This window comes from Coloeus monedula (assembly GCF_965178545.1).
Source record: "Coloeus monedula genome assembly, chromosome: 14".
Classification (NCBI taxonomy): domain Eukaryota; kingdom Metazoa; phylum Chordata; class Aves; order Passeriformes; family Corvidae; genus Coloeus; species Coloeus monedula.
Window position 1 is genome coordinate 1207112 of NC_138794.1, and position 27341 is coordinate 1234452.

Sequence of the window (27341 nt, forward strand, 5' to 3'; positions counted from 1 at the left end):
CTTTGAAAACTGAGGCCTCTATCCATACCAAAGTTCTTCATTTACCCCTTCCGTTTTTGTATATATTGGTGAAAATGAAAAGTTCTGAAAACTCCAAAGCAAAGCAGCCAATAGAGCAGAATAAAAAAACAAACACGAACTTTCAGGTCTGTTAGAAATTGAATTACAGCATCGCAGGACAAGGGAGATTGGGAAGGTAGGACTGAGATAAAGCTGTAATTCCACTTACTGAAAAGATGGTTGCCAGACACTGGGCAGAGTCTTCCCTTTGCAGGGAATCCAAGTATTTCCAGATTGCATTGTAAGGGGGGAGATGTGCAGAACTGCAGCTAATCAAAGTAACTGCAGTTTAATGGCACAGTTGTTGTAAATGTGTGGGCTGAGCTTAGTGTAGAGTGAGTGTTTGCACACACACTGTAAGCACAGATCATCTTTGTGAAATGATTGTTATCAGTCAGGTGGCCAAATGCTGATGTCATCACTTTCTTGTCTTTGCAGGTGCGTCTGCGAGACAGGAAGGACTCTCCTCAGTTGCTCATGGATGCTAAACACATCTTTCCTGTTACTTTTCCATTTAATCCATCCTCTCTGGCTTTAGAAACCATTCAGATCCCAGCCAGCTTGGGCCTGGGCTTCATATCACGTGTCTGATCCCAAGGATGTCCTGTCAGTGTTAGATGGAGAACCAGTTGCCTGACACCTTTACCTGTTAAAACCTAGTGAGCCACCAAACCCACGTTTTCTGAGCAAAAGCCTCTCTGAGCCCAGATGTGTAGTTAAGGTAGCTGGGAAACAGCACAGCAGCACCACAGGCTGGAGGCTCAGAGAAAGATGTGCACTTGTGCTCGGTCATTGCATTATGAGGACATCACTGATCCGTACATTCCCAGAGTATGGAAATCGGGCTTGGACAAAAATTGTGTCATCAGCTGTCTAGAGACATTTTTAGATCTTTAGTAACATATTTAAATAGTGTAAATTAAAATCCATATGTAATCTTCTCGTAGGCGGGGACCAATAGGGACAGTCACAGTCCTGGACGTGGAAGACTTGAAAGTAAGGCATTTTGTAGTAGAATACACAGTCATGTGGGAGCCTGTTACATTTAATTTGTAAAAACTGGAATGGAAAAACACAAACTGGCAATATATAAAATTATTTCTTAAACCACTTCCTCGTTTATGTCAGTTTGACATAAATTGTAGTGATAAGTCTTATAGCTCACTATATGCTCTAACTTAGGTGTTCATTTGTTAGAACTGTGGTTTACCAAGCAAACTAAATCAATTGCTGCTGCATATTCTGTTGTTTTAAATGTACAACAGTATCATACTAAGCACTAAAAATAAGATACTTCAATTTTTGTTGTCAAACTTATTTACAGTCTGTTGCAGTCTGTTATTTTAACTGGATTTTTGCACATTGTATCAAATAACACCTGTAGAGGAAAATGGTAACTAAGCACAAGTAGCACACTGGAAATTATATGTTTAGTTATTTTTAAAAGTAGTTAGCTAAAGATACAGAATCTTGAAGCAAGCGATCAGAAGTCAGTAATGATTTTAGTATTTATTTAGGTTATAGAGTCCATCTAATGTTGTTGTTTGTTTGTAGACCCCAGAGATGACAAGGTGTATTTTGAGTATAATCTCTTTCAGTTTTTTGCCACTTAAAACCAGGAAAAAAGTCTTCTTTCACACTGGAATAAGAGAGGAAAAACTTTAATAGAAACTTTCTGCAGTAGCCCCAGGCTCTCATTCTTAGAAGGGTTGACTAACAAGAAAGTTAAGTAGGTTTTGATTATGATGCTGTCACTTGACTATGATTCATGCTGACTTAATGGTTGGAAATCAGAGTGCATAATGAGAAACTGAATTATTTTGAATGTTGCACATTTTACTGGAAAAGCTTTTCTGTCTCACACATCTTGGATCTGCTATATAAAATTCACATTTCACAATGTGAGGCATAAGTGTGGAGGCCTTGCTTAAGGTTCCGGTTCTGTGGTGCGTGGCTCAAAAATAAAAATAAATAAAAATAAAGCTACACACATTGCTCAGTTGCATTGTGCAATATTTTTAATGTATTATAATAATCTGCATCGTAGTGTTAACATTAATTTATTTTACAATATTGATAAATAACCTAGAGGTACACTATTAGACTATTTGGTGCTCCTCTGTTTGCCTGCAAATTCACAGAGAAAAGATTTGCTGTTAAGCAGACTGAAACATTTCAGTTTTGTGTTACTTGAGAGGCAGACATGCTGTTTGTATGGTTGCTAAAACTGGAAGTAAAGACAATGTAAACTTTGTCAGTATGATTTAAGATGCTCCTGCCATATTACGTTTGATGGATCATGCCAGTACTTCCAAGAACTTAATAGTGCATTGTAAAAACGTTCTGAATGATCTTTGCTAAATGATTTAGATTGTTTTCCTCTGCATCATATACCAAACACTCCTTTTTCAAATGTTACTTGATTTCTGAAACTCTGGCTACTGTGAGGTGGCTCCAAATGAGGTGTAAGGTCGTTTTCAGACTGTCAGGGGTACTGTACTTGTGAGAATGTAATGGCAAAGCCTTCACATCCAGTAAAAGGTTAGGAAAGAAAATACATGAGAACATGCTGACCTACCAATTTTTTTTTCCTATTGAAAAACAAACAATTGGCTTTACAGTATGTTCATACTGTAGATCAGGAAATGTATCCACTACTTAAGCGTTAGTGTTTAAAATGTATGCCTAAATGTATTTTTGTTCATTTTTTAAGTTTGTTTACCTGTAAAAAGCCTTATTGTATCGTTTCCTTAAAAGAAGTAGTGTTTAGTAATTTATAGGTATCATCCTTAAACTCAGTGGTTTGACTGGTATTACTTTTATATCACATTAAAAGTATATGCTGCTTGACATGTTTTAAAGGAAAATATTTTTGAGTTGGAATAGATATGTAGTTGGTAATTCATCTAACATTTTACATGGCAGTATTTTACATGCACTTTTCAGAAGTAAAATTTTAGTGTGAGTGTATAATACAACTTTTCACCTTAGGACTAAAATCTCTTTAACCATGGAATATAATGCAGAATTATTTTAAAAACTCTTTTTTTTTCCTTTGAATCATTGTTATGCTCTTTTAATGTGGACATATCTTTTATATTTTAATTTATTATCTATTGAGATGATAGATTTTATCAGATGCTGGAAAAAATACTTGTCAATGACCCCTTAGAAATATATACAGTTATTCTACAGATTTTGCACAATAATTACCTCATTCAGTTTGGTGTATTTTTATTCCAGTGATCATTTTATTCTGATGTTTAGGACACAGTCTTCGATCCAAATTTTGAAAAACTGCTTCTCACACTTCAAACTGGGATGGGACATAAAAGTGCTTAAGTCAGTTAAATGAGATTAATCTATTCTATCACAGGAAAAAGTAGCATCAACTTCATTGTTGACAGTGGATTGATATCCAGCAACATTTGTTCCCAACTTGGAAACACCAGCAATTGCAATTTGAAGGTCTATATGTAATTTGTGATTTAAACTGAACACATTTCAAATACCATACTAAAACTATGAGCAAACACTTGGGTTTTTTAAGATGCTGATACTTCATGTGATGAGTAAAAGCCTTTAAACGTAGGTTTTCACTTGATGCCACTACGGTACATAGATGAAAAACAAAACATTGTCAGAATTACCTGAGCTCTGATCTGTTGTAGTGTCTGATGTTGTACTTAGTAAATGTATGCATCATAAAAACTGTAGCCTAATAGCTATCACTGGAAAATGTCCAAATAAAAGTACAACTGTACGGTTTGTTTCAGATGGTTTTTGGTTGCTTGGTTGGTTGGTGCCCCATGAGCTGTGTGCTGGCAAAGACCCCAGAGGGTCACAGGGTTCCCTCTGCCTCCATGGCAGGCTCGGTGTTGACTGCCAAGGGAGTTGGTTAAAATCTGAGGATGTGTAAATACACACCCAGGTAGCAGCAGTGAGCCATAAACTGCTGTGCTTATGGGAAAATACTTTGTTTAACGTAACCCATTTCTGTTAGGGTGTTTTGTCACCTAATATTAACTGTTCCTGAAATAAAATTTCAGTAAGTTCACTAAAACACTAATTCCCTTTTGTGCTGTGAAAGCTCCTCGTGCCAGGTGGCGAGGGCTGGTGGGTCTCTGGGCACGAATCCACCTGCCAAAACCTGGCACTGTGGTTATTCGAATCTTCTTCCTCATAAAGGCTATTTAAATGTAGCACCTGTTACTGCCTTAAGCCTACTACATGCACTCAGAGTTGTTAATTTTTGCCTTATTCTCAGTTCGTTACAGAAATTCCTTTACAGTGCTTTGTAGGGAGGCGATTGATGCTTCTGGTGGTTTTCCCTGCTGGGTCAGGACTGCCCCTGGGGCCCCTCCGGCCGCTGCTGTGTCCCTTATTCCCGACCCCTGGAGGTGTGCGGGGCCGGCGGGAGCGGGGAGCGGGGCCGGGAGCGAGGAGCGGGGCCGGGAGCGAGGAGCGGAGCGGGGCCGGGAGCGAGGAGGGGAGCGAGGAGCGGGGCCGGCCGGGGAGCCGGGAGCGAGGAGCGGAGCCGGGAGCGAGGAGCGGAGCGGGGCCGGGAGCGAGGAGGGGAGCGAGGAGCGAGGAGGGGAGCCGGGAGCGAGGAGCGGGGCCGGGAGCGAGGAGCGGGGCCGGGAGCGAGGAGCGGGGCCGGGAGCGAGGAGCGGGGCAGGGCGGGGAGCCGGGAGCGAGGAGGGGAGCGAGGAGCGAGGAGGGGAGCCGGGAGCGAGGAGCGGGGCCGGGAGCGAGGAGCGGGGCAGGGCGGGGAGCCGGGAGCGAGGAGCGGGGCCGGGCCGCTCCCCACGCCCCGGGGCGGGGGCCGGGCCGCACCGCGGGCGCTGCGGAGCCTCGTCCGTGCGGCGGCGGTGCCCCGATGGCGCTGGCCGAGCTCTACACGCAGGTGAGCGGGGCTGGGGGGCTGCGGGGCTGCCCAGGGAAAGGGGCCGGGCCGGGGGCACCGAGGGGAGCCGCTTCGCCGTGAGAGAAGCGCTCCTTTAGCGGGACTCTCGGCCTCCAGGAGCGGGTCTCGCTGTCCTGGCCAGCGATTAGGCAACGGGAAGGTTCCAGTGCCCTTCCCTGGGCACTCGGGCTCGGAGCGCCGCGCTTTCTCTTGGGCAAACACGGAACCCGTGTGGCAGAGCTTGGCCCTAAAACAAAGATTCTTTCTCCTTAATGCACCTGCCGAAACTTTTGCACAACTTTCCCCACTTCTCCGGTAGTCAGCGGAGTGTTGTGACGTATCGTTTGTTTGCTTAGCTTTAAGTAACAGAACCGACATGGACATGTTGGCGATTTACAAACCTGTGCCTCGTCTATTGCGAGAGCAGCTGCTCCCCCTGAGCCTGGGGCTGCAGCGCGGGTGGGTCCTGGTGCTGGTGCCGCTCTCGGAGCCGCTGGAAGAACGAACGCGGTTTTCCCGGGAATTGTGTCAGGCAGGTGAAGGGGGGAAGGAGTGCGGGTGTAACCTGACACGGAAATGAGCAAACTCCCGTCTGTTTACCTGCGAGGCAGGGTTTGGAGACAGCCAGCTCTCTAGGCTGGGTGCATTTGCCAGTGGAGGCTCCTGCGACTCCAGGGGCCTTTCCTGAAGAATCAGTGCTTTTATCGCATTCTTCTTCCTCCCTTTCTCGTCCTTGACTTAATGCAGTTCATTTTCTTACATGGGAACACACTGTGTGCCCCTGAGGCTGTTTGGTGGTGATATTTTAACTCGCACTGGATAACAGCAAACAAAGAATTCAATTTAACAAGCATTTTTTGTAAGCCAGGAGGTCAGCATAGTGTAGGAATGATACAAATAACAATTTACAGGTAGGTTGATAGACACACATGGAAAACTCAAATATAAAGCTAATTCAGCCACGTCTTTCATGTGGCCATTAAATAGATCCTTGTGGAGCTGGGCTTTTGTCCAACTGGTCAGAGAGATGAAAACATTGCCATTATAGTGGTTTGGGGTAGTTTAGAAAACATCTTAGTGATTTTGGATACTGTGTGAAAAAATGCCATCATGTTGAAAGCATCAGCAGGGAGGTGTTGTGGAAGCGGCTCAGGTCTCCACGGATGTTCACGCCCTGATGAGCACCAGGTTGGCAGGTGGCTCACTAGAAAGGGCAGTGTCTGTCCTTAGAGATACTGAAAATTCAGCTGGAGAAGTCACTGAGCAACACCAGCTAACTCACAGGGCTTTCTTCTGCAAGGCCCTCTTCCCCTAAATTGTTTGGTGTTGATCCTTGGGGGTTAGAATTACAGAAGCTACAGCTGTGCAGTGGAGTTTGCTCTGAAGGCACCCACCATGGTTCAGTGGGGTTCTTGGGGCAGAGACAGTCATACTCCGAGGATCTACTGGAGCTTCCAAGGCTTCTCCCAAATTAGAGACAAAAAACGTCATTTGTGCCAAAACCAACAGTTGCAGCACCAGAACGAGAAGGAATACCAGTCCCCAAGGTAGCTGTGGGTCTGCTAACACTCCATGAAATCGTGACTAATGTTAATTTTTCAAGTAAGCAGCTGCAGCAGTTCTCACAGGTTTATTTAAACAGCTTGTTTCAACTGACCATGAATATAGCTGAGGTGAGGGAATTAAAGGAAGGGTTCTGGCTATCAAAAGCAGAAAGGTGCTGAAAGAGTTTACATCATGGTCTCTTGTGTGAGTAGGGACAGATGATGTCACTTTGTCAAACCCTGCCAGGATGAGAAGGACGCACCACCTCAGTAGAGGAATTCCCTACTGACTGACGTTTCCAGCTCTGTTATGTCCTTTTAAGGAACGTTGTTTCTGATAGCTTTTCAGGCAGAGCATTTAAAGAAGTTGCTTTTGCTTCAGAGTTTTAACTTCAGCATAGGAGAACTAAATGGTTCAAACCATTCAAATATTTTCTTCAAATATCTGTGCTTCAGAAGGTTAGAGGTACCTTGCTGGGAAGGAGCTAAAGTAAGCCAGCTGATTGCTCATAAAGAAAGAAACCTGCTAGGAGTCTTTGAAGTTTGTCCTAGAGCAGGGAAAGATGTTTGGAGGTTGCTCTCCAGTCCCATTAAAAGAAAGACTCTGCACAGACCCTTTTTTGGGAATGGCAGTGTGCCTGTGGCAAAATGCGTTCTAAGTTCAGTGTCCTAAACTTGAATTCAGGGAAGTGATTGTCTGAATTCTGGTAAATGAGATGCTTTCTCTGGTACTTGCTTATTTGGACTCTCCTAGAAACCAGGTCTCTCCCTTAAGTGTATTTTACTATTTGTTCAGTGTTAGAGGGTTTGAAGAGTCTGGCAGCAGTCTGGCCCTTGCTCACCTCCCTGCATGCTGTGTTCTTCTGCACACTCTGCACTGAACAGGAGCAAAATATGCATTGTGAAATTAATGAGTCTGCTTTTTTTTTTTTTTTATTCTTTCATGAAAAAACAAAACCACAAAAAATACATCCTGCTGTACAGAGCTAATAATAATAATAAATAATCCCCAAAAGTCCCGGCATCCAGTTCAGCTTCTGGGTTGCACTTGATGTTTGAAAGGTATTTTTTCGTGCTAGTCTGGTATTATGATAGTAGCTAAACCAACTGTTACCTTGTTTTTCTGTTGCAGTACAATAGGGTTTGGATCCCTGATAACAAAGAAGTTTGGCAGTCTGCAGAAATCACAAAAAGCTACAAAGCTGGAGACCGTTTTCTCCATGTGCAGTTAGAAGATGGAACCGTAAGGAGAAAAGCTGAATTATTGTGGGGTTTGCTGAGATATGTTTATGTAGAAGCATAGGACTCACATTTGTGGGATCTAAATAACACGTACATATTTCCTTTTTTTATCATATTGGGATTGGTACAGTACACATCTGCTGCCCAAAAATACAAGGAGTGCAATTCCACTGTCTGTATAACGTTAGTATGGAAAGCATACCTCAAGATTGCTTTGGAAACAAGCCCTGAAACTCATCTCAAGTTGAAGCAAATCAGAAATGCAGGACAGGCATAATTCTCTCTCACAGAGCCAGCTGCTGCTTTTTTTGTTGCTTTATGTAAGATCTGTTAATTTTAGTATCCAAGTTGTTTACAGATTTAATACTTTGAAAGTGTTTCTGTATTTCTGCATTCCTGCTCCATAAAGACAAGTATTAAAGGTATGATTAAATGGATTTGTTGAAAGAAAGAGAATTGAGTTTTAAACTTTCTGTACAGAAAACTGAGGGGTTGCAAGTGGGGATAGTTACAGAGCTGACTTGAGTTCTGACCAGGGCTTTACTTTCATTCAGTTGCAGCTGATCTGTTATTCTCATCTGTACTTGAAATATGTGTGTGTTTAGAGAGCTAAAAGTGAGTCCCATTTTTACAGATTTCAATACAAAATATTGTAAATAAAGAGAATGAGGCTTGCTTTTTCATAAGGAACCAACAGGTCCAATTCCCCCAAGTTCAGTGGGATGTGTGGAATCAATGAAATAGAAGATCAGGCAGGGCTCCATCAACTCTGTAACTTCATGTAAAGGTAGAAGATGAGTTTCTATTTATGCAACATAATGCATTTTATGACATTTCAAGTAATTTTTGTGGGCAGGAACTGAATTACCCTGTTGATCCAGCTCCTTTGCCACCACTACGAAATCCTGACATCCTCGTTGGTGAAAATGATCTCACTGCCCTCAGTTATCTCCATGAACCAGCTGTTCTACACAATCTTAAAATTCGTTTTGTGGAGTCTAAGCTTATCTACACATACAGTGGTAAGCTAAGTGAAATGAAGAGTTTTTAAAAAATCTTTTTTTAAAAAGTATTAATCTTGGTTCAGTTTGCAATATTGATGTGTGTAATGTTTTCCTGAAGTGTATTTTAACTTAGGTTAACTGGTTTTATATATGAGTATAGACTTGTTTGTTCATCAGCATCTTCTACTTAGAAAATATTTCTAGTTTGTATTATTTTAACTTGCCCAAACCAGGCATTTCATGTAACTAACCTGTGGTTTATTTTTGTTTTGTACATTTGGTTGTAGGAATAATTTTGGTTGCAATAAACCCCTACAAGGAGCTGCCAATTTATGGAGATGCAATTATCCATGCATATAGTGGGCAAAACATGGGGGACATGGATCCACACATATTTGCTGTGGCAGAAGAAGCATACAAGCAAATGGCAAGGTTCAGTATGTTATTTAATGTCCATAAATAACACTTGAATTCTAGTGGCAGTCAGTGTTAATTGTCATTTAGTTTTATTGTGTATGTGCCATTGGCTATTAAGAATACCTTTGAACACGTAGCTTAATTAGAGGAGAAGGAATTCTTTAACCAGCTGAGGAATTTCTAGAACTCAAAACTCTTTTCATTCTTGGTGAGGGGTAACACACTGACTTAGTGAATAGCAATGACATCAACCTGGAGGTTACAAGTGAAGAGGAGTAAGAGAAGAATAGGTGAAAGATGGAACTGATACGTGAAGTTGGGCACAGCTGTGGTCTCAAACATTGTTTCATACGTGTAATTCCTACATTTATTCATGCACTTGAGACATATCTGATATAAACTGTCTGATTGTTTGCTTTTAGAAATAACAAAAATCAGTCTATTATAGTCAGTGGAGAATCAGGAGCTGGAAAGACTGTGTCTGCAAGGTATACTATGAGATACTTTGCCACTGTGAGTAAGTCAAGCAGCAATGCACATGTGGAGGATAAAGTATTGGCGTCCAATCCAATAACAGAGGTAAGTTTTGGGGAGCATCTGTCAAGTCTGTACTCATCAAGGGAAGAATTCTGAGAGCTTCTGGGAAGTTTTGTTTGAAATCTTTGGGGATGCTTTATCTGTCTGAGTTAGATGTCTGGATTTAGAAGTTCAGCCTCTGAATGTTACTGATGGAAGGAGGTGGTCAGCCTCAGGAGCATCCCGGTACAGTCTCATTTACCAGTGGCCCTTTGGAGGTGCTGGTTTGCCTCCAGAGCGTTGTTTGACCACCTAATTAGATGATGATATAACAACATTGAACAAATTATTTGGTTTTATTTTTGGGACCCTTATGGTGAAAAAGCCTACTTCGTCTACCTTTCAGTTTGTGTAGCATTATACTGTCTGACTTGAGGCTTGTCTTCAGTTTTGGGCCTCTAAATTTAAGTAACACAGCTCAATGCTGAGATTGATCTCTGAGCACCTTTGATTTTAGAAACTTGTAGTTGATTCCAGTTTTGGCAAAGTTATTCTTTTGAGAGACGTGAGTACCTCAGATTGTAAAAGTTGATAATTTTTGTAGGCTGTGGGCAATGCAAAAACCACTCGGAATGATAACAGCAGTCGATTTGGAAAATACACTGAAATCAGTTTTGACCAGAGTTACCAAATCATTGGAGCTAACATGAGAACATACCTGCTTGAGAAATCCAGAGTTGTCTTTCAGGTGGGTAAAATAAAGTCTAGAATAGCCAGTGTCAACATAGCTACTGATGCACTATACTAGGTCTATATAGAAAATATTATGTGAAGTTCTAAGTAGTGCATCCAATCAGCATTTGATTTATCTTTTAACAGGAGCTAATATTATTTATTATAAGAAGTGATTTTATTCCACGTTCCTCCTTATGTTAAGTGAAGGATGCTCCTCAGGGACAATTCCCTGAGATAAGTGCAAGAAGTATTTGAGAAATCTGTAACTTGTGGTCACAACAGTAGCAGAGGCCAATTGTGTCTGGAAAGGAACAGCATATACAGGGCAGAGAGATTCTCAGTAAAAAACTGGCTGAAAACTTACAAGGCCAGGGCTTATTTCATGTGACTCACTACAGTGTCATGGCATAATTGTGATAATATACTAAAGCAGGCATTTAATTTTATAAAACTGTTTTTATAAAGGTTTCTTTTTTAGTAGTATTGTAACTTTTTAAGTCTGCTGAAAAATACTTCTGCCCTGAAGGATGGTTTGGAACTGGAGAGTTTTTTGCAGTGTTCCAGCTGACACTCCTACACATCTTTTGGTTACAGGGTTTGACAGTTCATATTAGTAGATGGTTGTTCAAGCTGAAGAAATTGTTAACATCCTTGGGGAAAGAACTCAGCATATTGGCAATGGAAATAAAGTATACTTGAATTGAATGTATCACTTTCAAAGCTCTTGCTGATGTCTAAGATGTGCCATTTTAATAATAAACAATTTCTTTGCTAAACTGTCTTGCAGCAGAATTTAGCCTTCAGTTATCATTATCAATTTATAATAGTGTTGAATATCACGGGTTTTTCTGTTAGTTTCTTCATTTCATTGTTAATTATCTTCTTCTGTAATGTTGCTCTTCGCTTTATTTTACAGTCAGAGAATGAAAGGAACTACCACATATTTTATCAGTTGTGTGCATCTGCTATGCAACCTGAATATGAGCATCTTAAATTGGGTAGGTCTCCAGAAAATAACCTGCTCTTCACTTTTGCAGTGCAGGATTTTAAGGCTGGGTTTTCGAGTGCAGGATGTTTAGTGCATTACAGCATAAATCTCACAGCCTTAAAGCAGGACCTGCTTTTTAAGTTGCTCAGCTGTTAATCCTGCTGGTTTTGAACTTGGTAGCAAATCCCTGGTAACTCATATAGTGCACAGTCAAGTACCTGAGTGTCTTTGAAAATCTAATTTTCGTACTTTCTTTAGTGACAGATGCCACGTCAGCTTAGGGACTTGATGAATTTATCTACAGAGAAGCTGGGAGAAGCAGAATTCGGGTGTATGTTCACTCAGCCTCCCTTCCTGTTTGTTCATTAGATCGAATATTAAGATTTTTAGGAATTATGGGTACTAATTTGTGTCAGTTTAACTGAGTTGGGTACATGGATTTCCCTCAGGAAAAAGAGGAGCTCCAGCTCATTGCTGAAATGCTGTCCTCTGATAGCATCTTTAATTTTTTTGTGTTGTAAAGTTTTAACAAGCGGCTCTCCCCAGTCCCTAATTTTAGCAGGGTTACAAGATTTGCTTCTTATCTACAGGAAATGCAGAAGAATTTCACTACACACGAATGGGTGGCAGCACTGTAATAGAAGGAGTTGATGACAGAGCAAATATGGTGGAGACTCAGAAGACGTTTGCCTTACTGGGTAAATTCTTGGGGATACACTTTCAGGAGATTTTTTTTTTTCCCCTGAAACGGGCAAAGGTAGATTGTTTCTGAAATATCCAAAACATTAGTAGTAACTACCAAAATATTTTATTTCATGGCTTGTCCATTGTGGTGTTGGTCTGTTTTCGAAGTGCTGGGCAGGAGCAATTAGCAGTTGGTGTTAATTGTTACTGGTCAGAAGCGCTGAGGGCTGGAGTCCTCTTGGCCCTTAAACTAACATGCTGCAACAGAGGTGGAATTGGAAGCTTCTTTGCCCCTGTATGGCTTGTGTAAGAGCTAAATCAGACTTGAGCTGGCACTTGGGGAGGTGCAGGAACTTATACCCAATCTGTCATCGGATCAGACAGGCAGAAAATTGGCAGAACCAGGGATTTGTGCATAGTACTCTGCAGAGATGCTGTACAATTCTTGGCTGAACAGCAAAGCAAGTAACCCAGCATTGTTCTGCTTTAATTAACTGTACTGTTTCTGAGTATTTCAAATAATCAAGGAATGTTTTTTTAGGTCTGAAGGGGGATTTTCAGATGGATGTTTTTAAAATGCTGGCAGCAATCCTGCACTTGGGCAATGTGGAAATAGCAGCTGTTGGAGATGAGAGATCATCCATCAGTGTAAGGAAGTAGCTCATTCAGATACCAACATTTTCTATTCTATTTTATGCCAGAAGTGCTTTAGCAGTAGTTTCTCTCATATCTGAGGCCCAGAGCAGCATTAAATCTGGTGTACCAAACTTGACTGATTTCTCCATCCCCATCTGTGTGGAATCACAGTGAGTGTTCACACAGGCGCTGTTCTGTGCCCAAGTTCAGAAAGTCTTAACAAAAGGCAAAATGTGGCTAAGACTACACAGATCCAACTGATCCACAGCTGTTGGAAAATCCATTTTGGAGCTTTCTGCAGGATGCAGGAAACAGAACATAGTCAAAGCTGCTCAGAATGTGTCCCAGCAAACTGTGCAAGTCTAAAAACCAAGAACACCTAAAAATAGACTGAAGTAACTTTCTTACAGTTACTTATTTTCTTAATCCAAAGCATCTTATCCAGTCCACATTTTTCTCTCCTATATCAGGAGCTCTATCTAGCATTATTTGCTTTAGCTCATCTTGCTCTTTTGCCAGATGAAGGAGTAAACACAGCCCCTCACCTATCTGAAAATAAAAATCACAGTTTGATGTCGGGGGCGCAGGGACTTCCCTGTCGAGACAGCATTTGAGGTATTAAATGTAGCCTAATGATATTTCTTGATCTTCTTTAAAGATGGAAGATAAACATCTCAGGATCTTCTGTGAGCTTCTGGATTTAAACTGTGACAAAATGGCCCGGTGGTTGTGCCACAGAAAGATTGTCACGACCTCAGAGACGGTGATAAAGCCAATGACGAGGGCCCAGGCTGTCAATGCCAGGGATGCTCTGGCAAAGAAGATCTACTCTCATTTATTTGACTTCATTGTGGAAAGAATTAACCAAGCTCTGCAGTTCCCTGGCAAAAAACACACTTTCATTGGTGTTTTGGATATTTATGGGTAAGAATGTCTCTGGAAACAGTGCCTTTTCTTTGGCACGTTTTTGTGCTGGTAATGAATTTGGAGGGGCTACTTTTACTAAAAGGTCATGGTCAGATAACTTCTTTAGCATCCAGATTAGTGGAAATGTATAAATACCAGAGTTTTTTGTGAATGAGGTTTAAATTTAACTTCTGATGTGATACTTTTAGATTTAACTTTTTTAACTTTATTATGCCTGGTAACATCGGCTTCTAGAGAAGTTTTGAAATTCCTTACCATCTTCATTAGTCTTACCTTTAGTTAATCTTCTTAAAAACGTTAAGATAGCTCCAAAGTCTTTCAGAGATGCTACCATTAGATTTTGATGTCAAAAGATTTTTTTTTTTCCTTATTTGAATTGTGTTTCAGGTTTGAAACATTTGATGTGAACAGTTTTGAACAGTTTTGTATCAATTATGCTAATGAAAAACTACAGCAGCAATTTAACCTGGTATGTTCTTTTTTTGTTACAGTTCTTTGTCTTATTTTGCTTCAGGGTGGATATTAGTAAATGCTACTTGTGCTTGAGTAATGGATATTTCTGGATAATGCCTGCCCAGTAATAAATAGAAATATTTTGTTTTTATATGTAAGCGTAGCTACACACAAATGTACATAAATGAAAACTTTTGAGTTTATTTTCTTACAAGACAGACATGTAATATACTTCAAAGTATATTTTTTCTATCTCACATACAACTATGCACATGCACACACTGTATTTGTCTTCCTTAATTGTAACCTTCTTTGTATTTTCATAATTTTTGCAAACCCAGCATGTCTTTAAACTTGAACAAGAAGAGTACATGAAGGAAGATATTCCATGGACTTTAATAGACTTCTATGACAACCAGCCTGTCATTGACCTTATTGAAGCTAAAATGGGAATTTTGGAACTTCTGGATGAAGAATGCTTGGTAATTTAAAAATTCTTGCATTTAGAGCTCATTAAAAAAAAAAAAACAACTACAGAGATTTTTACAAGTGGGGCTTGTAATCCATATTTTACCCTTTTCATTGGGAAATAGAGCATCTTCCTCAGAAAAGGAACAATAACGCTTGCCCTCTATTTGGCAGTTTTGATTGTAAATTACTTAGTCTATTTTCCTCTTAGAGAATTAGGAACCTAAAACTGAATCTTAGAACTTAGCTAGAAGTAAGCCAGCAACTGGAGTTGATCACTGTGGGGGCAGTGCAGGACTGGAAGAGGTTAAGCAGGAGGGCAGGGGGGTCCTCATCCTTTTGCCCTGTCTGGGTCTGAGTCCAAGCAGCAGTTTGCTGCTGGGTGTCTTGCTCCAAGCAGGAGTTTGGACTGCTCAGTCTCCAGGGATCTCTTCCACCAATATTTTTTAAATTATGTTGTTCTACAAATCACTAATTTTGATACAAAAATTGTGGATTAATACAACCTTCTTTCCTAAAAATGTTTGCTATGGGGAGCCACCAGTGAGGCTGAAGAGACAAAAACTGGTTGTTATCAGGCCTTGTAATTCACTGAAGAGGTTTTATGCAGGGTGTTCATTGACAGCCAGCAGCTCTGCTGCTCCTAACAGCCCACCTGAGTTTGTTAAAGAGGTTGCCCTTCTCATTTTTACAGTTGCCTCATGGAAAAGATGAAAACTGGCTTCAAAAGCTATATAATAATTTTGTCAATAAAAACACGCTCTTTGAAAAGCCAAGGATGTCAAACACTTCTTTCATCATTCAGCACTTTGCTGATAAGGTAGAGTATTGTTTCCCCATGTTTCTAGCAGTAGCTCATTCAGAAAAAAAAAACTAATGTAGGAAATAGGGAATATTAACCACAGTTATTTAGAACTTCTATAAAATCGATCTTCAGTGCACTGTGCTATGTATTTATTGGTAATACTGCCTGTAACACACCACTTAAATGTAAGAAGTGCTTAAGATAATGAATTTGAGAGCATAAAAAGAAATCAAGATGAAACAGCAGAAAAATAATAGAATGTGTCGATAGAACAGTTATAGTTGTGGCTCATACACATTTTAGTCTCAGTTATTTACATTACAGATGTGGTATTCCTTTTTGGTGTTTTGATTTGAAATCATAGAATAATGAAAAAAGGAGGAAAGAAATTCCTAATGAAGGCAGAAGGATTTGGATTCTGGCAGTTTGTGCTGCTTCTAAATTTGCAGTATGCACATATGTAATCTTGAGATAATGGAATTGGGAAAAGCAGGCTTCCAGCCATCATGTTTAAGAGTCATAGAGCTCTTGGCTACCACAGCTGAGAGAGTAAGAATTATTGTTTTGCCAACTGTTTGTTTATGTGCTGCTGAAAAGTTAATGATTTCACCTGTTTGCACAGGTAGAATATAAATGTGAAGGATTTCTGGAAAAAAACAGAGATACAGTACACGAAGTATTGATTGAAATCTTGAAAGAGAGCAAGGTTTGTGAACAAACAGTAATGATTAATTTTCTGAATACCTGATTTTACTGGAATTAAGTCAGATCTGATTTTAAAATATTTGTACTGATATAAAGATTTTTAATAGGTTGAATAAATTAATTTATTTTTAATTTTTATTAATATTATACAAGTATCTATTTTTAACATCAAATACTATACAAGATGAAAAAACACAGCGTTCAATTTCCTTCATATATGTGCATTTACTTTGCTAGTTATGTTGGGGTTTTTTTTAATATTTCCCTTGAAGAGCATTTTGTAATCCTTGTAAATGAAAACCATTTTTTTTTTCTGTAGTCATTACATGCAGCTTTGATAGGTGGTTTATCATTAACAACTGCCTTTGTTTATTCTTCAAAAGAGATTAGGAGAGTGCCAGGGCAAGGAAAACATCAGGTGTCTTATGTGTGCCTGCCACTTCCCATCTGCTTGTCCCTTTGAAGTCTACAGCCTTGAGACTTCAGGATTACTCTTAAGAAGCTAACTTCATCTGACCTGAAAATATATTCTGAATTTAAATTGCATACTGCCTTAAGTGCTCTTATTTTTAGCTCTGCTCTGTGTTTGTGTCCATATTTGCTTATATTGAAATAGCTTTTGCAGGCTGCTTTCCCAGCTGTAGACTTCTGTGTGTGAAATGTGTAAGTGCTTCACAGTAGACTCAGAATCATTGCAACTCTTGTTTCAGTTGTTGTTTGTTTGTGGGTTAAATACCCACAGGTCTCAAAGTCCTGCAATACCTGGCTTAAGTATTAAAGGGTTTGCATTTTTTGTCATAGTAAATGTAATTTTGATTTAAATGTTGCTGCAGTTACACAGTGTTTAACTCTGGTTCTTTCACCACACTTTTAGTTTCATCTGTGTGCAAATTTTTTTCAAGACAGTCCAGTGTCCGTTTCACCTTTCAGTTCCTCTATAAACATCAAATCTGCCAGACCTGTTCTGAAATCACCCAACAAACAGCTCCGGACAACTGTGGGCAGTAAGGTACTGCACAGACCTGCTCTTCTGTGGTGTTTGTACTTCCTGGGGGGTGCTGGGCACTCTGAGACCAGATTCTGTCACTGTCCATGGGGGACTGTCCAGTTTTCAGGACAGCAAGAGCCACAGAGCAGTGCTCCAGCTCTGGGTATATGTAGGTGTGTTTATTTTATATAGGAGGCTGTTGGGTACAGCCAGACCCCTCAATTTCCTGTGTTTAAGATCGAAGCACTAAGAATATCTCCCAATATCCAGCCAAAACCTAACAAATAATTAAACTACCAAGATTTTGCTTTTTACTGGAAAGTTTCATTAGCAAAACTCTTGTGTCTGGTATTTTCTAGTTCCGGAACTCTTTGTCTTTACTTATGGTGACCCTCAATGCAACCACTCCTCATTATGTGAGATGCATAAAGCCAAACGATGAGAAGTTGCCTTTTGAGTGAGTATGTCAGTGGTGCTCAGCTGTGGTTTTCTGTTTCACTGTAGCAGTGTGTCAGCAAGCTAAATTCTTATTGTTGAGAAACTTCCCATACAGAACATACTTTTTCTTCCCGGATAGCTCAAATTTAAAAAATGCGTTGTCTTCCTACAAAAACAGAATAATTAAGTATCATTGTTGTTGCCTTAAAAATTCTTTAAGCTAGTATTTTTCAAGTTAGATACTAGTGCTTGTGTATTTGTCGGAACGTTTTTAGGGCAAAGGTTGTCCACCTTTGGTTTAAGTTGATGAATATTTTGTATAGGTATGTTTGCCCTTGTACAGTATGGACTAACCCCAGTTCATGTTTAAAGAATAAAAACCTCTGCCATTTTCTTTGTGAACTTCCCTTTTGTCTGCAGAAATATTTAAAAGAGCTTTGTAAGTCAGAAAAGGTATGAACAGTGTTGAACATAGCCCTAGATTTTCCCCCAATTTTTATGTAATTTTAATGTTTTTGTACAATCATATGTGGCAGATAATTTTCATAATTCCTATGACCAGGTTGATAACCACTAACCATCAGTAGGAGTTAACTTTGATGCAGCTGTTGGTCTCTTGTGTGGCCAGACCTGTGGAAGCACTCTGGTTTCAGTTCTACAACTTCCAGCTGGAAGGCAGTGCACTGACAAATGAAATTAAAGCTTTTATCATATGAGTAGGAGGGAAGAGGCCAGATTTGATTCTAAATTAAGTCTTTTAAGTGTGTTAGTTCATTTTCTTGTAGCCAGACAAAATCTTTCCATGCAGAACATGTTACTGATGATACTATATCACTATCAGTGCAGTGAGCTCTCATGATTCTGCAGTGAGGGCAGAAATAGCTTGGGTAATGTAAAAACATGTCAGAATTAGACTAGAAGAGAGCACCATAAGCTTCTGAAGGAAGAGTGTAGTCATCTGCCAGCCACAGGGATCTCTTGGCTGGTACTGATTGACGCTGGTGGTGTGCTCTGTGGGTGTATCAGCTCCTGTCCAGAATTAGAAAGGGCCTTTCTGTGCCTTGTGTTTGTAATTTTGAACCCAGGTATTAATAAGTAAGTCCTGGTTTATTCTTCATGAATGGGCTAAAGAATACCTAGAGATTGTCTTCCTAGAAAGTTTCTTCCTAATGGATTGCTGAGGGGATTTATTTCTGTGTGTGTTTTGAGTTGAGAGTGGAACTGTTCTTTACCACTTGCTGCTATGAACTTCACAGTTAATACTGAAAAGAAACAAGAATTTTCATGAGAAGAATAAATACAGTCTTCCTTTGGTTTTGAGGAAGAAACAGAAAACCCAGATACTTTTTTTTAAAAAAAATACGTGATGTGGAGTAAGACATTATATGAGAAGCAGGGAGCTTTGTGTCCTATGAGCAGAAATACAAATCCAGTTGGTAGAATGGTTCTAATTATTATAGCATGCCAAACCCAGCAGAAATGTAAAGTATAACACTGCGTTTTTTTAGGTTTGATTCCAAAAGAGTGGCTCAGCAGCTGCGAGCATGTGGTGTTTTGGAAACAATTCGGATTAGTGCACAGAGCTACCCATCCAGGTAGGGATAGCAGTGGGCCTCCCTGTGCCAAAGAATACCTAGTTGTCTGTTAAATGAGTTTAATTTGTTAACTTCTAATTTTCCAGGTGGACTTACATAGAGTTTTTCAGCCGTTACAGCATTCTTATGACACAGCAGGAACTCTCCATAAATGACAAGAAACAGATTTGCAAGATTGTTTTGCAGCGGCTGATCCAGGTTGGTTTGTCTGCACCAACCAATAGATGCATTACAGCATCTATTAGTAATAAAAGGTCTCTTTTGCCAAGAGTAGTATCTCTCCTCAGACAGGAAAAGTGTTCACATTATTACTGTTTTTGCTGATTTACTGTGCTGTACACAGGCTTTTGGGTCAGTAACCTCGTGCTGTGGCACAGTCGTGATGTGGCCGTAGACAGAGGGTTTAACCAATCTGTGCTCAGTATTGTCACTTGAAAAATGGAAGATATTCTCTATTTATAAACCAGGAAACAGTAAATGGTACACATTTGTCAAGTATTCCAAGCACAGGAGGGAGTTTGGTGGTGGAATGCAGCATATTGGAGAGCTGTTCAAAAATGTGCTATTTTGCACGTTGCTTCTGTTTGTTAGGTGAGCCTGTGGTGGTGGGGCTGGTCCCAGTCCAGCCAGTGTGTGAGGACTGAGTTCAGATCCAGGGATGTGTGAGACCAAACACAGGCACACTTGCTGAGGAGCTCTGGCACAGGCCAAGGGGGAGAGCTGGAACTTGAAAGCAGCTTCACCCTGAGTTTTTGCTCACACAGCTCGCTGGTTCCAGGCTAGAAATGTGTATCAAAAGGTACTGCTGAGCCCATGGAAGCAGACCTGTAGGAGGAGGTGAAGAGGGTGCTTTTAAGGCCTTGATGATAAGTCCAGAGCCTCCCTTTAATTTTAGATCACGAGTGTACAGCTTCTGGTGTAGTTCTCTGTGTATTTCCTGCTAAGTGGGTTTTCCCCCACTACATATTCCTAGCTACAAAAAAGGCAGAGAGGATATTCTTATTTAGGAAGATGATGTCTTGAAGAAGAGCTTGCCTGAAGTGACACTTTATAAAAATAAGAGAACATCTGGTCTACAAAAAAACCCTAAAAACTTAATGTACCTGCTGTTTTCTTTTTCAGGATCATAACCAGTATCAGTTTGGGAGAACAAAAATTTTTTTCAGAGCAGGACAGGTTGCTTACTTAGAGAAACTGCGCTCAGACAAGCTGAGACACGCGTGCATCCTGATCCAGAAGTGTGTCCGGGGCTGGCTGCAGAGGAAGAAGTTCCTGAGCATGAGGAAAGCAGCGGTCACGGTGCAGCAGTACTTCCGTGGGCAGCGCACAGTGAGGTGCTCATGGCTCATCTGTGAATTGGCTCTTGGCGTGTGTCTGAGGGCATGTAGAAGGTCCAGCTGATGCCCAAAGTGTTGCTTTCATGAAAGAGCAGTTCAGGTTGCATTTCCATTTCCTCTTGATTGTAATGATGAGCTTGAAAGTGTTCAAGTTATTCAGCTGATGTAAGTACTCCAGCAGGTTTCCAGTGTTGTCTGCCAGATTCCCAAGAGGCCTGTCTGCCTGTAAGCTCAGTCCTTAGTTGATAATACATGATCCAGTTGTTGTCTTGGGCTTTCTGCTGGGCTTCAGAGCCAGAGAAGAAATCAGGGGTCTATGAATTAGTAAGGACAAACTATGGCAAAGAAAGTGCAGCAGTCAATCAAAGCAGAAAGATGGCTCTGGGTAGGCTTGGAGGTTTTCATAAAGAGACCATCAGAACAACTGCTTGTGGACAGATTTCAAAAGCTGTGGATAGCTCCCTCTCTTTCACTTTGGTTGACGAATAAGCTCTGGTTTTGATATCTTCTCCTTTTTGTGTGTGTGTGTGTGTGTCTGTGTGTGTGTGTGTAATTTGACTGACCAAGGGAATGAGCATGAGAAATCCAGTGTGACCTAAGTAAATTTTATTGTCTTTTGAATTAAGGCAAGCTGTAACTGCAAGAAATCTGAAGGAAACATGGGCAGCTATAATTATTCAGAAGTACTGTCGGGGTTACCTGGTCCGCAGACTTTGCCAGCTCATTCATGTGGCTGCTGTGACAATACAAGCTTACACAAGAGGATTTCTAGCAAGAAAAAAGTATCAGAAGGTACAGCCTATCAAAAATTCTATTTCAGTAACTGGAAACAGCTGGTGCTCTGTAAAAAAGATGGGCAGTGGCAATTATCCCTAACAGATTACCTTTTGCAGGTCTGGTTCTCATATCTTCTGCTCTGATGGATTTTTTTTTGTTTTACCAAGAGCTCTGTTGGATTTATACTGGATGCAAACCATTTGCTGTGATTTGCAGTGGCTCAAATGTGTCTGCAGTCTGGGGATTTCAGTGCTTTGATATTTCCATGAGATGCATTGTCCTCACCAGTGTGTGTGTGCACTCACAGACCATTCCAACTGATGTGGGTTGAGCTAATTACAGACAGATGTTAATGCTTTGTTTTAAAGATGCGTGAAGAGCAGAAGGCTGTGATCCTCCAGAAATACGCCCGTGCATGGCTTGCCAGGCGCAGATTCCAGAACATTCGGCGCTTTGTGTTGAATATCCAGCTGTCATACAGAGTTCAGCAGCTGCAGAAGAAGATAGAGGAACAGGTGAGGGGAAGCAGTCAGCTTCTGATTTGTACTAATTTTTTTATCATGTCTGTTCTAGTGAAAGATGTTGAATTGAGAAGACAGGAGAATATGTAAGGGTTATGGTCCTTTATAATAAGCTACCAGGCTTTCTAGACCCAGAGTAGAAAGGATCATCTAGGGTTTCCTTATATTTTTGGGTTAATTATGCAAATGAGAAGAGTTGCAATTAACTTTTTTGGGTTTTTTTACTGTGTCTTATGTCCATCCAATCTCTGGGTGGGGTTACTTGTGGAAGGATGAGTGAGATACTGCTGTGGTGCAACATGTTTTGTAACTTCTGGCAATTCAACATTATGTTTATTTTGCAGCTTATTATTGAGAGCCATTCCAGCCAAATTGCCTTTGAAATGGTAGTTTTAATCTGATTGATGGAAACAGTCCTGGGTTGAAATAATCATGGCTGATATGGGATGGTGAGCAAAGTGGGTCAGGTGCTCCCTTTAAAACTCTGTGGAACAGTTTCAGTGCATGTTTGTGTTTTCTTTTATCCCATCCTGCTCATTGTAGAGTAGAGAAAATCATGGTTTGCTGGAACGATTGACCAATCTGGCTTCAGCTCATATGAATGACGTGGATACAATTCAGAAACTTGAATCAGAACTCGAAAAATTCGCTGCTCAAAAGAGAACATATGAAGAGAAAGGGAAAAAATATCGAGAGGACAGTGAGCAGGTAAATTTAATGGCCATCTGCGTGCTTTTATTTTTAAGTAATGTTTTCAGTTACTGGATTTATCAAACACATGATTTGAGAGTTTCTAAGTAACTGTACTCTTTTGGGGGGAGGCAGAAGGGGGAAGAAAGAGAGTCCATATATGCTTGTTAAAGTGTAAGATCTTCTGTGACCTGTTTCTTCCTTCTTTGTAATTTGTATATTTTGCTTACTTTTTGTGTGTACAGAAAATCTTAAAACTTGAGAATCAGAATAAAGAATTACAAGAACAGAAGGAGATTTTAGAAATAAAGCTCCAAGAAAAAACTGAGGAAATGAAAGGTACAATAACTAAAGGGAGTTTCAAAGGAGTTATAGTGGGGTAAAGTCAGGTTTTCATCAAAAGTAAATTACTTTTGTTCTAATAAAAGCAATATAAATGCTGAAATTGTAGTAAATTGAAAGTTGGTCCTCCTCTTGCTAACAATTTGCAAGCATGCAAATGCTTTTTATTTAATAGTTAAATTAAATTTGTTCTTTCAATAGCAGAAGCTCTCCTCCTGTTGTGTTTCCTTTTTCATACACACGTATTCCCTCAAAGTGTACCTTCATCCTTGGTTCCTTTTGTACAACTACTTTTAGGAATCTTAATTTCAAAGGACACAGGCAGCACATGAGATAAAGTATACTTTAGATGAATAACAATTTGGTGCTTCAGAATGTTTTTGTTTCCATAGCATTACTTGTAAAGGGTACTGTGATAATTGTTGGCACTTGAGGGAGTAATTTCAGCCTCAGAATATGTTAAGGATTGCTTATTAAAACAAAACTTCTCATTGTGGTCATGCTTTTTTAACAAATGTACACAATTGCATGAAGGTCTTTGAAATACTAAAATATTTTTTGACAGAGAAAATGGATGACCTCACACAGCAACTCTTCAATGATGTACAAAAAGAAGAAAACCAGCGAATGTATGTAATCTGAATTTTATTTATTTGAAACAGCATTTGTGTTTTCTCTTTCCCTACCTTTCTTTCTCCTTCTGCAAATGTATTATGCTGACATCACTTATGAATCTGTCCATGTTCTTGGGCGTTAATGCTGGTACTGAGGTACTTCATGCAGAGTTTAGGAAAAGCACATTCTTGTTTGTGGGTGAGTCCTATGCAGGAAATTATAGCGACTGTTCTTTTGCAGTTTCCTGTCTTTTCATGTGTCTTTCTGAGAGCTGAAAGGCAACTCTGATCATACTGGTTTCTTTGGAGATATCCTCCGAATTTGGTCAGGACTGGAAGAGCAGCTGATGGCCACACCAGTCAGAACTCCTGTGAAGTGAATATGAAAGATTCTGCATGAGGCAGAGGCAGTGTTTGTAAAGGACATTTGGTTAAAAATACAAAGGAAAGAACTTTTTCCCCCCCCTTAGGTATTTAATTTGCAGTAAAAATCCTGTTGTACATCAGCAAATGGCTGTTGCTTTGTAGCATGCTTTCCTTGGATCAAGTGTTTATTTCCCAATAACTCCTTTCCTGTACAAGACAGAACCTTCAGCACCAGGGAAATGCTGTTCCCTGAAGTGTGAAGAGAGCAGTCAGCCACTGTTCCTGAGGGCTGGAAACTCTGGGGTGCTCCAGCTCAGTCTGATTTCAGCTGCCAATAACTTCAGACTGTATTAAGAGGACTACTTCTGCTAGTTTTTCTGCTTTGCTCATTACCTCTAGTATGCTGGAAGCCAGTCCAGTCCAGCAGGGGCTGGTGGAAAATGGAAAGCTTCCTGCAGGGTTTTGCTGAGAAGGACACAGGGCTTCCTGCTGCTGCATCCTTCTTCAGTGCTGACTTGTGGCCATGAACGTAGTGGAAAGCTGCTCAGGCAGGGTAACTCACAGAGTCAGAGAATTAGACTTCAGTGGAAAAAACTCAGTTTTGCCTTGAATTCCATCCCAGTATCATTATATTATATGCAAGGAAATCTAGGGATGTTCTCCTCCCATTATGTAGGTGGATTCTGAGGAAGTAGGATAGCATTTTCAAGTAATTACAGTGCATTTAAGTGTTCTTCAATGAAGCGTGTCCTTCAAATTAAAACTAAAATGAAGCCCACTTTTTCACTCAGGAATGTAGATGGATGAAATTACCTTTCTGTTGTGTTCTGCAGGATACTTGAGAAAAATTTCCAAAACCAGAAGCAGGACTATGAAAAGGAGATTGAATTGCTCAAGGGAGAAATTAAGATTCTGAAAGAAGAAAAAACTCAGCTACAGCAACAAATTCAGCAAGAAATTATCATTCAGGATGGCTTGAAAATGGAAGTAGGACAGCTTACAGAACAAGCACAGGTGAAGCATGGCTCATTGCATTTTGGACTCTTTGCTGATAAAGCAAGTGGAGAATGTGCATGTTTTGTTTATAGAATACCTTCACTAATTTTTTTATCTCCAGTGCATTTTTAGAAGAAGTTGTAGTTAATAAGCTATATTTGATACATCATTATATTGCATTGTTTTCATGTAGCAGACAATGCAAGGTACTGCTCACAGAAATAAGTGCATGTTTTCAAGAGTAATTGTGCTTGAATATTTATAAATTGAAATATATAGACCCTTTTTTCTTCCTTTTTGCTGAGAAAGTATTAGTTTCTGTGGGGATTTTTCATACATAAGAAAAATGTAGTAGTTTATAAACTGAACCTTGAAATAGTGTCAAGTCACATTTTTTTCTCTGAGTCAATTCCATGGCACAAACATATTTTTTTTTCAGCACATCACATTATTGTTCTGCTCTGATGCTTGAGAACCAGATGCTTTAAACACAGCACACTTTAAGCTTTTCACCATATTAACTTGTTCTTAGTTATAATTATGATTTAACAGATACTCAGCCCTTGTCATTCAATGCTTGTCTCAGTATATGATTTCTGTCTGATTCAGAAAATACCTGAGTTGCAAAAGGAAATCGAACTTCTTCAGACACAAAAACTGGATGTTGAAAAGCAGGCCCACTCACAGAAGCGAGAGCTGAGGGGTAAGCTGCATACCAGACAGTGCAGAGAACTTCCTGAGTACAGCATGAGCCAGGCCAGTTCAAACTGATCCCTCCTGTGTCAGACAAAACTCCAGTTCTCTTTCCCATCCCGTGGTGGTTTCATTCCATTCATAACTATACCTACAGTTTACAAGGTGATCACTGAATGCTGAGATCTGGGGTACCCCTTTGAGGAAACTCTGATTTCAGACATTCCTCCTTTGTGTTCAGAAATAGATACAAATGGTTTAAACTTCACCTAGAATTTAAACTTCACTTAGAGTTTAACAAGTATCTTCTTGTGACCCAAAAATGTATAAACAACGCTTAATCTAGTTTTCATTCATCCTGTCCTTTGTCCTAGATCCAATAATGCCAGATATGCTTAAATGACTTGCTGAGTTGGGTTCTCTTTGGAAGAATGTACTTAAGAGGCACTACTGTTGTGAACTTTGTGTAATGATAACAATGTCATAGAGCAAACCTGCATTTGCAGCATTTAATGTAGTAACCTAGCACTGGATGATAAATCATCTATACAACTCCAGGAATTGCCCAGATTCAGACCAGAAAGATGTAACTTTGCATTGAAAGTCTGATGTTTAGGAAACAAACAGTGTTGGTAGTACATCAGCCTGATGCTCCTGCATGTCCCAAAGTAGAACTGAGTCCCTCATTGTGTTCTTGTGGTAAATCAGTTATATTTACTGAGTACCAGGAAAGAACCTTGTAGATTTAGGAAGAGGTTGGTTTGATCTCTATAATGAAACATGCAGAGAAAATAATTAATTTTATAAACTCTGTGGGGTTTTTTGCAGAAAAGATGTCAGAAGTTACCAAGCAGCTTCTTGAAAGTTACGATTTTGAAGACGTAAGAAGCAGGTAATTTTGTTCTGAGGTCTCTTCAGAAAGGCTTAAGAAATGCATTGTGTTCACTTGCACACTAATGGTTCTGCCTTGTGTTCTAGACTCTCTGCAGAGGATCTGGAACACTTAAATGAGGATGGAGAACTGTGGTTTGCTTACGAGGGCTTGAAAAAAGCCACAAGGTTAGTTCAGTTCTTCAGTGTTTCCATAACTCCAAGCTGTGATCTAGAAAATAAACTGAAAGAGGAGTGGGTAACTAATTTCACAGTGCAACACTGAACTTCTGCTAAGGAAATGAACCAGCACTACTTGATATGATGGGCTGAGCAGTTTGAAATCAGTTGAATAAACTTCTGCCAAGCCAGTGAGATAAGTGTGTATGTGTCAGTCAGGGAAATGTGTTTCCTGTGAGATATCATGCATAACTTTCAACTCCTTTAATGCACAGGTGATGAAATGGAATATCTCTGTGTAACTCACAGTACTTTGTTTTCACTTTGTATTAAATTTGACCCATTTAATCAAGGTCATTCTACATCTGCCCTGTTCTTTCTCCCTTTTGTTTTAACAGAGTACTGGAAAGCCATTTCCAGTCTCAGAAAGAAATATATGAGAAGGAGATTGAAGGTTTGAACTTTAAAGTTGAACATCTTAGTCAAGATATTAATCATCTACAGAAATTATTCCGAGAGGAAAATGACATAAATGATGGCATTCGGCTTGAAATTAGCAGGCTAACCTCAGAAAATCTGGTAAGGCCCAGGTGCAGAAGTACAACCCAGATGTGTTTGTGGCACTCAAAACACTGTGGCCATGTCTTTGAAATCTCAGGGCTCAAACAAATGGGGTCATCTAAGGTGACACATCTTCCCCTGCCTGCTGGGGTAGTCTGTAAAGAGACAGCCAGATTTCTTGTCTGAGCTTCCAGCTTGCTGGGGCAGCCTCCCAGAGACGTTTTGCCTTTTCATTTGCATAAAGCTGATTAGAGATTTTTCTCGGAAGCCTCCTCAGAGTTCT

At 40.1% G+C, this 27341-nt stretch overlaps 2 protein-coding genes across 2 annotated transcripts in view; both read left to right on the plus strand.

The window, feature by feature from the left end:
• Positions 1–3752, plus strand: part of MYO5A (myosin VA) — a 98399-nt gene extending 94647 nt beyond the window's left edge. Inside the window, exon 41 of the mRNA XM_082290917.1 lies at positions 499–3752. Within this exon, the coding sequence (XP_082147043.1) occupies positions 499–651 (153 nt within the window). The 3' untranslated portion in view covers positions 652–3752. The remainder of the gene's footprint in view (positions 1–498) is intronic.
• Positions 3753–4939: 1187 nt separating this feature from the next.
• MYO5C (myosin VC) overlaps positions 4940–27341 on the plus strand; it is a gene marked incomplete at both ends in the record, with an annotated part of 31840 nt that continues 9438 nt past the window's right edge. Inside the window, 29 exons of the mRNA XM_082290916.1 lie at positions 4940–4966; positions 7643–7753; positions 8609–8774; positions 9044–9188; positions 9596–9752; positions 10294–10437; positions 11341–11422; positions 12003–12110; positions 12638–12744; positions 13391–13656; positions 14047–14128; positions 14454–14594; positions 15275–15400; positions 16008–16091; positions 16965–17099; positions 17438–17535; positions 19025–19111; positions 19198–19309; positions 20234–20445; positions 21075–21240; positions 21594–21740; positions 22290–22454; positions 22682–22775; positions 23344–23407; positions 24592–24772; positions 25364–25457; positions 26276–26339; positions 26426–26506; positions 26896–27076. Coding sequence (XP_082147042.1) covers positions 4940–4966; positions 7643–7753; positions 8609–8774; positions 9044–9188; positions 9596–9752; positions 10294–10437; positions 11341–11422; positions 12003–12110; positions 12638–12744; positions 13391–13656; positions 14047–14128; positions 14454–14594; positions 15275–15400; positions 16008–16091; positions 16965–17099; positions 17438–17535; positions 19025–19111; positions 19198–19309; positions 20234–20445; positions 21075–21240; positions 21594–21740; positions 22290–22454; positions 22682–22775; positions 23344–23407; positions 24592–24772; positions 25364–25457; positions 26276–26339; positions 26426–26506; positions 26896–27076 — 3627 coding nt within the window. The remainder of the gene's footprint in view (positions 4967–7642; positions 7754–8608; positions 8775–9043; positions 9189–9595; positions 9753–10293; positions 10438–11340; positions 11423–12002; positions 12111–12637; positions 12745–13390; positions 13657–14046; positions 14129–14453; positions 14595–15274; positions 15401–16007; positions 16092–16964; positions 17100–17437; positions 17536–19024; positions 19112–19197; positions 19310–20233; positions 20446–21074; positions 21241–21593; positions 21741–22289; positions 22455–22681; positions 22776–23343; positions 23408–24591; positions 24773–25363; positions 25458–26275; positions 26340–26425; positions 26507–26895; positions 27077–27341) is intronic.